Source organism: Otolemur garnettii, unplaced genomic scaffold (assembly GCF_000181295.1).
Source record: "Otolemur garnettii isolate 467f Iridium unplaced genomic scaffold, OtoGar3 scaffold00364, whole genome shotgun sequence".
NCBI lineage: Eukaryota > Metazoa > Chordata > Mammalia > Primates > Galagidae > Otolemur > Otolemur garnettii.
This window is the reverse complement of record NW_003852759.1, coordinates 187461-197768: the sequence shown is the minus strand read 5'-3', so window position 1 is coordinate 197768 and position 10308 is coordinate 187461. Positions and strand designations below refer to the sequence as shown.

At 50.2% G+C, this 10308-nt stretch overlaps 1 protein-coding gene across 1 annotated transcript in view; it reads left to right on the top strand.

Moving 5' to 3' along the window:
- Window positions 1–7516, top strand: part of ING5 (inhibitor of growth family member 5) — a 36478-nt gene extending 28962 nt beyond the window's left edge. The window contains exons 5-7 of the mRNA XM_023509109.1: window positions 3997–4132; window positions 4262–4323; window positions 6219–7516. Coding sequence (XP_023364877.1) covers window positions 3997–4132; window positions 4262–4323; window positions 6219–6261 — 241 coding nt within the window. The 3' untranslated portion in view covers window positions 6262–7516. The remainder of the gene's footprint in view (window positions 1–3996; window positions 4133–4261; window positions 4324–6218) is intronic.
- The last annotated feature ends 2792 nt before the right edge of the window (window positions 7517–10308 follow it).

Genomic DNA, 10308 nt, shown 5'->3' with positions numbered 1-10308 from the left:
AATTTACCGGTCCCACTTACCCCTTCCACCTGCTTGATTTCCCTTGAGTTTTAGTTCCAGAGATGGTTGACTAGTGCCAATTTAAGTGTTTTGTAATTTTTTAAATCTCTTTGACCTTAGGCATAAAAGAAGAGAAGGAAATTTCTGTTGCAGTGTGTTAACTTTGTTTTGGTCTAGGCATTTGGAACTGGAGGGCAGGGCTAAGGCAGGTTGGGGCTTTAGGAACTCTCCACCCCTCGTTTCCTTAGTTGTCTTGAGGAGAGGCCCCTAGATGGTGGGCATCTTTGTCTGGCCTCCCCAAAGGTGACTACAGGCTCCATCTGCATGTGGGACTTCCACAATTGGCATAGGTGGGAGGCTGCAGCAGGCCCCTTTCTCATGTTCAGGGGCTGATGGGGTCTAAGTGCCCTGCAGCCAGGTAGCCCCTGGGCTGGTGCACGTCCTGTGGGGCCACCCCAAGGGCTGCCCAGAGATGTTAGATGACAGAGCCCTTGTGCCCTACCCTGTGCTGGCCCCTGCACAGGGGCACATGAGAAGGGTGATTATGTCTGGGAGGGCTGTAGTCCCCATGGCTAGTGGGCTGCATCTAGTGCTTGTGTGCAAACCTGAGTCCTGTGGGTTCCCAGGTGGCAGTATGGCTGCTGTCCTATTGTGCAGATATCTGGCCAAAGAAGCCAGCTCTGAATCTGGCCGCAGCACCCAAGGTGCTGAACAGGCCATCTCTGGAGGGACATAAGGACAGTGCTGGTGGTCAGAGGGAATGTCCTGAGAAAAAGATGGATGGGCAGCAACTCCGGACTTACCAGTGGGATATGTGGGGTGGTGTGGTTCCTAAGAGGTTCCGAGTGTATGCAGGAGCCTGCCTACTTCTGGGGTCTAGGGCACACTTAACGCCTCCTTGTCCCCACTGAAACAGGGGTCTTACCCACTTTTGGTAATGCTCTACTCTGTCCTGCTTCCTGGCAGGCTATCTCTTCTCTTTTTGGGGTGCTGGGAAGGTGCTTGGCTATGTCCCTGTGACCTCACTGTCTCCAGGCCCACTGGAGTGCAGAGCTGCTGCAGATGTCCCATTTTCTGTCTGTGAGGTCTCATGAACTGGGGTTGTTCCTGCACTGTTGCCATCCTGGCCTTATTCTCTGGCAGGACAAGCTCTGCTTGTGTGGATGGTAGGGCCATGTTCCCTGCAGCTCTTGGGGTCCCAGTGCTTGGGTGGCCAGACCCTGCCGGTGCTCTCTGGAAAGCTGGGCAGGCACAGAGGGGTCAAGCATGGAGGGCTCCTGGGCACTGCCTGGCGAGGGGTGCTGCCAAGCACAGGGAGGTGGTGTGGAGAATGCCTTTGGTGGCCAGTAGGGCCAGAGTGAGTCAGTGAGCAGCCTTGGACCTGAGGGATCGGGCTACCTGTGACCTCTTGTCTACTTCTGGGTACCACAACACCAAAGATCCCTCAGGTGGGTCTCAGGAGCCAGTTGGTGCAGCTGGATGCCCAGCCCTCCGTGCTGGGCTCAGCTGCTGGGAGTGTCCAGGGGCCTTCTACTCCTCAGCCTCTCTCCCACTCCACCAGTTCTGGCTGGTGTCTTGAACCTGGCAATTCTGATGGATGCAGCTTAGGGGAGGGGTGTACAAATCAGAGGGGCTTTGCGCAGGTGAGTGGGGTGCCATCTGCAGGGGCAGGAGTGCAGTCATTGTCTCTGCTGCTGATATGGAGGAGGGAGCTGCTTTATAGCTGCATGGGTGTGATGGTGGTGGGTGGGCAGGGCTGAGCTTGCTAGAGGTCAGGCAGTTCTCACGATAGACAGATGGCCTCCTCACCTGAAGGACATGGTGGGGACAGAGTACCTGGACTTAGACATATCTCAATGACATTATGGATGTCTCAGAGAAAATGCTGTCCATTCCTAGGAGAGGGACCCACAGAAGAGTAGGTCACTAATGGGAGCGTCTCCAACTGGCTTTGGAGCTCTGCAGTGACACCTTAGCTGAGGACAGTTGCAGGACTGAGGCAAGCCCATTAGTGTGTGCATACACACGTGTGCAAAAGCACAGGAAGGCTTTAGACAGTGCTTGAGGAGAAGGTGGGCATGGATTCCGCAGGGCCCTTGTTGGCAGTTTTTCTGCCCTTGGCCACATTCCCTATATTGATACTTCCTGTAGATCCCCTGTCCTTATATAGCACATAAGTGTTGGGTGGTACTTTCTCACTGGGAGGACGGCTTGGCCACGGGTGCAAACTCGATCCTAGAATTGTATGAAAGCAAGAAATGACTACTACTCAGGGTGGCAGTAGCAAAATTTATAAATGTCTTTATTTTCCACTCTCTTTTGTTGGAAGCTAATCATGCACATCACATTGATCAATAATCCTAACATCCTCTATTCTTATCTTAAACTATAGAAAAGAAAGAAAGCCCAGGAAAATGAGATAACCATCTTAAGACTAGCCTAAAGAAAGTAAGTCCAGGAAAGTGAGACAACCATCTTAAGACTAGCCTCAGGCTATTCATTTCTAGAGACCCAAAACAACTATACATTATCTGACTTCTATTGTTAAAGGTCAGGATAAACGGGAGTAAAACTTTTTCTTCTATGTACTCAATTAAATTTCTGAGAAACAGGCTCCATGACTGTTTTCTCATGGTTTGGAGGCCCTGCTGTTACGATGGAGTTTCACGCAGTTTCTCGCACATCATTACAGATGGAGTTTTTCTTTTCACTCACACCAACCTTTGAGTCATGTCCTCTGCACAGATGGGCCATTTCAACCCTTATCTGGCAGGCTGACTTGACTGCACAGTGGGGGTTCCATGTAGGAGGTTGTTAAGCCTGGTCTGCAGGCCCCCACCGTGCTTTCCCAGCTCGGGTAAGCCTCGACAAGAACACATAATACTCACAAGTCTTTTCGCTCTGTTTCTAGAATTAAAAGAGCATATTTCTTTTAATTTTGTGGGAGTTCACCCCACAAATGTGTATTTTTGGGTTTGGGATGCTTAGAGTGGGGGAGATTCTGTCTGTACTAATGAAACCATGCTGTCCATAGTGCCCTGTAGCTTATTACAAGTTTACTTTAAAAATACCAGAATATGAAAGGGTGAGGGGAGCCACCTATTTGTGAATTCTGGGACAGAGGTGCTGAATAGACAGACATGTGGTAGGCCTGCTGCAGGACATCCCGCTGCTCCCATGGGAGGAGGGTATGGCCAGCCTGGCACCTCTGGGCCATCCTGGTGGCTAAGTGGGCCTGGGCTGGGATGCACAGGTTTCTCTCAAAGGTTGGCATCTGGGATGTCTGGGGCTCATGGAGGGGCTGAGGTGAGGGTGGAGTCGTGTGCCCAGGAGGTGGCTGGGCCCCATGCTGTGTACTTTGTAACCCCCCAGGTGCCTTTTGGGCTCCTGCCTCAACTGAGTCCCTGTAGCAGTAGGGGACGGCCTGTCTCCACTCTGCTGCCCTGCAGTTTCTAGATTTTTGTGGTAAATGATATTCTAGTGCACTCCTTTCAGCTAGCAGTTTGCTCACATCTTATGTATGCATGTTTTTGAGACAGGGTCTTGCTCTGTCGCCTGGCTGGACTGCAAGGGTGTCATCACAGCTCACTGCAGTCTCAGACTCCTCTGCTCAGAGACCCTCCTGCCTCAGCCTCCCGGTAGGGGGGCTACAGGTGTCACCACTTCAAGCACTTATTTTCTTACTATAAATTCTTAGAACATTTCCTTGGTCAGAGGGGTTTTCAAGGTTTTGATTGAAAATGTTTGATTCAGGAAGAAAATATCCATGAAGTGTGTATTCAGTTAGTGTACGTCTTCAGAGATAGGCACAGGGAGTTATATCTTTTTCTAAATAACCAGAAAAGTGGAAGCAGGTAGCTCAGAGCATGGTATAGACTTTTACCCATGGAAAAAATCACCTTCACGGTTCTGACGTGAGGGAACCTTGAGCCCAAGACAGAACCCATGTGCCCTCATGTGGCTGAAGCCCTCAGCAGTCCTGTGTCTCCCATGCAGGTCCGAGTTCACAGATGCCATCCTGTCTGTACACCCCTCCGACGTGCTAGACATGCCTGTGGACCCAAATGAACCCACGTACTGCCTGTGCCACCAGGTGTCCTATGGGGAGATGATCGGCTGTGACAACCCCGACGTGAGTGTCCATTATAGCAGGGCCCCTGTGTGCCTACACACCGTGGGCACAGTCTGGGAGCTCTGCAGTTTCCTGTGTTTCACGTCACAACACAGAGGTGTTGATGGGGTTTTTCCCTTTACTTTGCAGTGTCCGATAGAGTGGTTTCACTTTGCCTGTGTGGACCTTACCACGAAACCCAAAGGAAAATGGTCAGTATGAGGGGCTGTTCTGTTTTCTTCCAGCCAATAGCGCATTGGGCCGCTGGCCTCCCTAGGAGGAGGCTCTGGAATGTGGGACCTGGGCTGCGTGGCTGGTGTTGAGTGGCAGCAGCTGGCGTGGCAGGACCCAGTGGCTTTGTGTGCACTTTCCACTGGGCCTTGTGAGCAGGGCTGTGGTCCAGCAACCAGTGGGTGCAGCTGTGTGTGGCCCCTGCCACTCAGTAGCTGTCCCTGGTGCTTGGGACCGAGCTTGCAGAGGGGCACTTGCCGCCTACCTCACCTAGGGCTGTTTCTGTTATGTTTATATAATGTTTACATGTATGTTACATACTAAAAACAGCCACCCTGACTCTTGTCATTTTAGGTGAGAAGTGAGGGGTTCTTGTCCCCTAGGGATGTTTTGAGAGAAGATGAGCCTGAACACTAACCTAGGTGTGCCCCGTGGGGTGCCTATAGCTAGAGGCTGGGCAGGGTGCCAGGTCTCTGTACTGAGTTGTTAACAGTGACTTTTTGCATTGATGTTTTAAATAAAAATGAAACTGGTTTGTTTGCATGTGTTAAGAACTGATGCATGCTGGGAGGATGATCCTGACATTGTGGAAATGCTAATGTCTAGATCAGCCCAGGGATCATCATCAGCAGTAACACATTTGAAACTCCCTGAGCCAGTCATGGTTGGTGGGAGCAAGTTATTACCATGTCCTTGGTGTGAGGGCAGTGGAGAAGGAGGGGGGTGGACCTGTGTTGGAGAAGGCTTCTGGCCCAGCCCCTCAGGGCCCGTGATGTTGACACCAACCTATTTTTCAGGCAGTACCCTGTGCTGTGTGTGCTGAGGGACAGTACACCTAGAGCTGACGTGCCAGCCCCTGGCTGTGCCCTGCACTGGGAACACTTGGTGGGTGGGACTGCAGGTGGGCATGGAGCACTTAGGCCCAAAGCAGCTCTATGGGAGGATTCCAGGTGAAGAGCAGGCATGTGTGGCTGGGGGCAGGGAGATCTGATCTGATTAGAGTTTGGATCTGGACACAGTCGGTTGGAGTTGTTGGCAGGACTCAATGGACAGTCCAATGGGCAGCAGGAAGGGAAGAGTTGTCGCTGTGTACTTGTATGTGTACAGAGCCATGCTGTGTGCCAGTGAGGGGAAGGACACAGGGTACGTGGAGGGACATGGGGGTTTCTCTGTGTCCTTTCTATATGTCACCAGGTGTATAGGCTCTTCCCTGTTCCCTAAGTTTGGAACTTTCTTGGCAGACACCTGATTGTAGTGTAGGCTGGGTCCTAGGGCTCCTGGCTCTGGGGAGTGTTAGGGCAGAGAGTTGTGGGCATAGCTCATGCCTGCTAGGAGTTAGGGGCATGTGAGTCAGCTGCCTCCCACATGGGACCTGCTAGAATGTCCCCTTGTTTCATGAGTGGCTGTTGTTATTAAGGACTGATTAAGAGCAGAGCCCTGAGTCTGAGCCTTCCTGGGCCAGGTTCATCAGTGAGCACTTGTGATACACGCAGGTTCCAGGGCCCAGCGCAGAGGTGCTGGGATCTGGAGTCTGTGGCCTGACCATGCCCCCATGATCTGAGCCCTGTACCACCTGACCCCATAGATGACCACAGTGGGCAGCAGTGTCTTGGTGTCATCTAGGGAGGAGCAGTCAACTTGCCCCAGGGGAGTGCTCATGTGCAAGGGCAGCGGGCAGCTTTGCTGACTGGTGCGTGTCTGTGGGCTTCAAAGCAGATACGCCAGGCAGAGCTCTCCACGTCCTGGCTGCCCTGCCAGCAGTGCTGATTCCGTGCTCCCCACTCTGTCTGTGCTGTCCAGCAGTGTCCAGCAGCTCTGGGAGGCTGTGGGTGTTGTGCATGCTGGTGGGAACAGTCATTGTTCTTTCTCACCGTAGGTTCTGTCCACGGTGCACCCAGGAGAAGAGGAAGAAGAAGTAGGAAGAGCTGGAAGGGGAAGTTTACATGCCCCTGGTTCACGCTGCAATATTTCCTTCCATTTTAAAGCTACCTTGTTTAATTGATATTTAATAACTCAGTGGCCAGTTGTAACTTGGATGTTTCCCAAGAAACCACTGAACTCCGTTTGCACAGAGGAGTGGTCTTACAGGGACTTGCTACAGTGACATTATTCTTGCGATGTTTTATATGAACCTTCCCCCCAGCACCAGGTGAGGCAGGTGCTGAGAGAGCCGTAGAGGCCTTGGCCTGCCGGGCACAGCCTTGCTGGGGCAGAGGCGTTTTAACCTGGTGTACTGCTACCACTTTGCAGCTGGAGCCATCACCTTTTATAGTCTGTGAGCAGTTTCCTAGGACTGTTGTGTGTGGCATGGGCTCCGCATGCCCTGACACCACTGTAAGCACATCTGTCACTCAGACACACATGTGGGGTCCAGTGCCAAGACTTCCAGGTGCCCCCTGCACACTCAGCTGATGCGGGTTCCAGCAACCACAGACTCTCAGTGAGGACCCATCTGACACATACCTGTGATAGGCGGGGCTCTCTTGGGAGGAGGTGGCCGTGGCTTACTGCACTGCCTTTTTAGTTTGGACTCAGTTTCTCCCTCCAGGGGATTCACCTTCCAGAGTAAACAGCTCTTCATTAGCAAATGGCCTGTCAGTGACTATGACCAGCACCATGAGAGATGCATAACAGCCAGGCCCGTGTTCTGTTTCTCTGGGATTCCTGACATTTTTACTGTGAAGATGAAATTACTGTAGTAGCATGAAGATTGTGGGTCTGTGTGTCTGTGAAGTGAGTCCAGTCCACTAGAGCTGACTGCACGCCTGTGCTGCATGCGGCTGGGTGGCAACTTGTGTTCGGGCACTGCCATGATGCGTAGGACTTGTGAATTTGTTGTGTCACAGTAGTAGTTATGGAATGAAGTTAGGAAAGTAGTGTACTTTTTGTTTAATCAGCATTCACCAAACAATTTTGAATCATCTTTTTGGTAGTAGGTGGGAAAAATGCATACATCTGGTCTGAGATACGTTTGTGTGGTACCTGAAGTGTGACTTCTGAGCATCTTAGACTCTGAAATCCCATAGCATGTGTTTAGGTTAGAGGACTCCTCAAGAACAAGGGGCTTCTGTCCTCACTCCAGAAACAGAAACCCATGAGAGAATTGAGATCTGAAATTCCCAACTTAAGAAAAGTTTCATTTTCTTTCTTTCTTTTTGAGACAGAACCTCAAGCTATCACTCTGGGTAGAGTGCCGTGGCATCACAACTCATAGCAACCTCAAAATCCTGGGCTTAAGTGATTTTCTTGCCTTAGCCTCCCAGTAGCTGGAACTATAGGCGCCCACCACAGTGTCTCGCTATTTTTTGGTGTAGTTGTCATTGTTTGGCAGGCCCTGGCTGGATTCAAACCCGCCAGTTCTGGTGTATGTGGCTGGTGCCTTAGCCGCTTGAGCTATAGGTGCCAGCCAAGTTTCATTTTCTTTATAAGGCAGGCCATCTGGAATGATGGACTTATTTCCTGCTGATGGCCACATGAGTATTACCCTTCCGTTCTCTAGCATCTCACTGAGGAAAGGAAATAAATCAGAAAGGAACTTGTGAAGCCCCGTATCTTGGAGCTACTCCCTGCACTGAGCTGATAGTGAGTGGGAATGAGAATGCAGGAGAATGGTCATAGGCAGAGTGGCGTCCAGGTCTGATCCTCAGCAGTGCTTAGGCCTGGAGGATGATTCTGGAATGCCTGTCCTTTCCTAGGAGTGACCAAGGGAGCCTGCTCCCAGGTGCCTGCTCTCATGTACCTGTGGGTATGTGTGGGTGGGCATGTGCAGGTCTTTCCCAGGTGGCAGGTGCCAGGCAGGAGTGTGGGAGGCTCAGCAGCTATCAAAGGGGTCCTTGCCAGGTTTCCAAGAGGCAATGCCTTCCTGCCACTTAGGAGGAGGAGGCCCAGGCTGGCATCAGAGTGAGCTGGCCTCACGGCTTTACACAATCCTCAGTCTCACCAGTGGCCATGAAACTAGTAATGTGGTTCATTTCTTTTGTTTTTTAATAACAGCTTTTTGTTAACATGGGTGTTTGAAGATTGTAGAGAACAAATGGTAGAAAAAATTTTCACTCTTTATGGTTTTTGTGGAGAGGGATAGGTAAGTATAGAGAGCTTGTAATGAGATGATGCTTGGAGATTCTTTAGAAGCTAATTTAATATTTGCACTTCACCTTTGAACAATTCACACCCACTGTCATCCCTGGGAAGAAATGGTGTTCGTTGGTGTGGTTTCTGAGGCTAGTCTGTGTCACCATTGTCTGGCTCTGGTGCAAGCAGCTTCTGTCTAGTGTGTGATGGTGTCATCCTCCTGGTCACTGTGAACCACCCAGGTATTGCTTCTGACCTTTGTTAAAGTTTCTGTGCTTATCTGTTTTTACTGTTTACCCAAATAATATGCATATGGTTTTGGAATAAACACAGAAAACATGAGCAGAATAGGGAACTTCCTTGGAATGCCTTTCTCAATTGTTAGCACTATCTGCGAGTAGAAGGACTTGGGAGTGGCCGTTTAGGTGAACAGGATATGTGCTACCCCTGGCCGGCTCCAGCCTTGGCCAGGACTGCAGGCTCTGCTGCCTGCACTGTCTAGGCCTTACCTCCGAAGGCCTGGTGCCTCCTTGATGGGGGTGATTCAGAGTTTAGTCTAGGACCAGTCCCCTATGCTTGCCTCAGATGTGCTGGGGAGCCAGCTCATCTCTTAGGTTGAGGGGTCTCGGCTAGTCCCAGCAGGTCACTCTGCAACTTTATCTGAGCAGAGGATGCAGCTCTTCCAGGCTGTGGGATTGACTCATAAGGGAAGGAGTGTTTTGTTCAGAGACACAAAATCACTTCCTTGTTCTCAGGGCTGTATTATCAGTGGTATGAGGAAATCCTCTGATTTCCTGTGGGAGAAGGCAAACTGCATTTAAAAACAAAGTTTTTGCTAAGCTGAATCCCTCAAATCTGTTCATGTGCTAGTGCTGCTGCTGGGACTCAGACACCAAGCCACGGTCTGTGTGACCATCTGCCCTGTGCTGGCTGGAACCCATGGCAGGTGGACCTGAGACCAATATTGGCCAGGGAAATAGGGCTGGGTGTGTCCACTGGGCCTGAGATAGCAAGAAGGAGCTGTGTAGACCAGTGATGGTGGGAGGGTTTGCTGGGATGTATGAGGAAAGCAGTCAGCTCTAAGTCGCTGCCATCCTAGTGGCTGTGGTGTGCATGGGCTCCTGACCTATAGTGGAGGGCCCTCAGTAGGGTCTGCTCTGAGCAATAACTTGCCCTGAGACCACAGAGCCAGGAGGCTCCCCTGTCATGGGACTTAGAGCTCAGGTCTCCATAGGTTAGAAAAACACAGGGAGGGATATTTATTATGGGAATTGAAGATTAAAGATTTTCCTAAACTTAGTTGACAGTGACTAGTCTCCATTACCTGTGCTGAGAGGAATTTTCAAATAGGGAAAGTATAAGAAAAGTGTTCTCACTCAGGAGAGAGTTATATGAAGTTTCTTTCTTCCTGTGTGTTTTGTGGTGTTCACCTTTAACCACATTTCATCCAAAAAGATGATGCAGCTTTAACATAAATGTTACATTTTATTTTCAAGGAATTATCTATGTTCCCTTTGTAAAGGAAAGATAATATTGTAAATCTTTTTATTAAATAATGTAAAGATGTATATCTGTATTTTTGGATCATGTTATAGATTATGGATATATTGTTTAATAAATAAAGTATTTTTTTGAACAAACACTTGACAGTACATAATTTTGGGAAACAGGTGTAAGGTTTCATTGGTGTGCCCAGAGATAAGCACCCCTCACCCTGAATCTTGAAGTGGTGTCTGATTGTAGCACAAGTGTTGGGAGGCGTCACTGGCCCTGGCCTGGGTAGCACCCTTAGCCTCATCTTTGTTGGCTACTCAGGAAGGTCAGTGGCCAGTGCTGGGTCTCCGCTATGTTGTAGCCTCAGAGGTTGATCCCCAAGCTCACAGGATTTGTGGAAG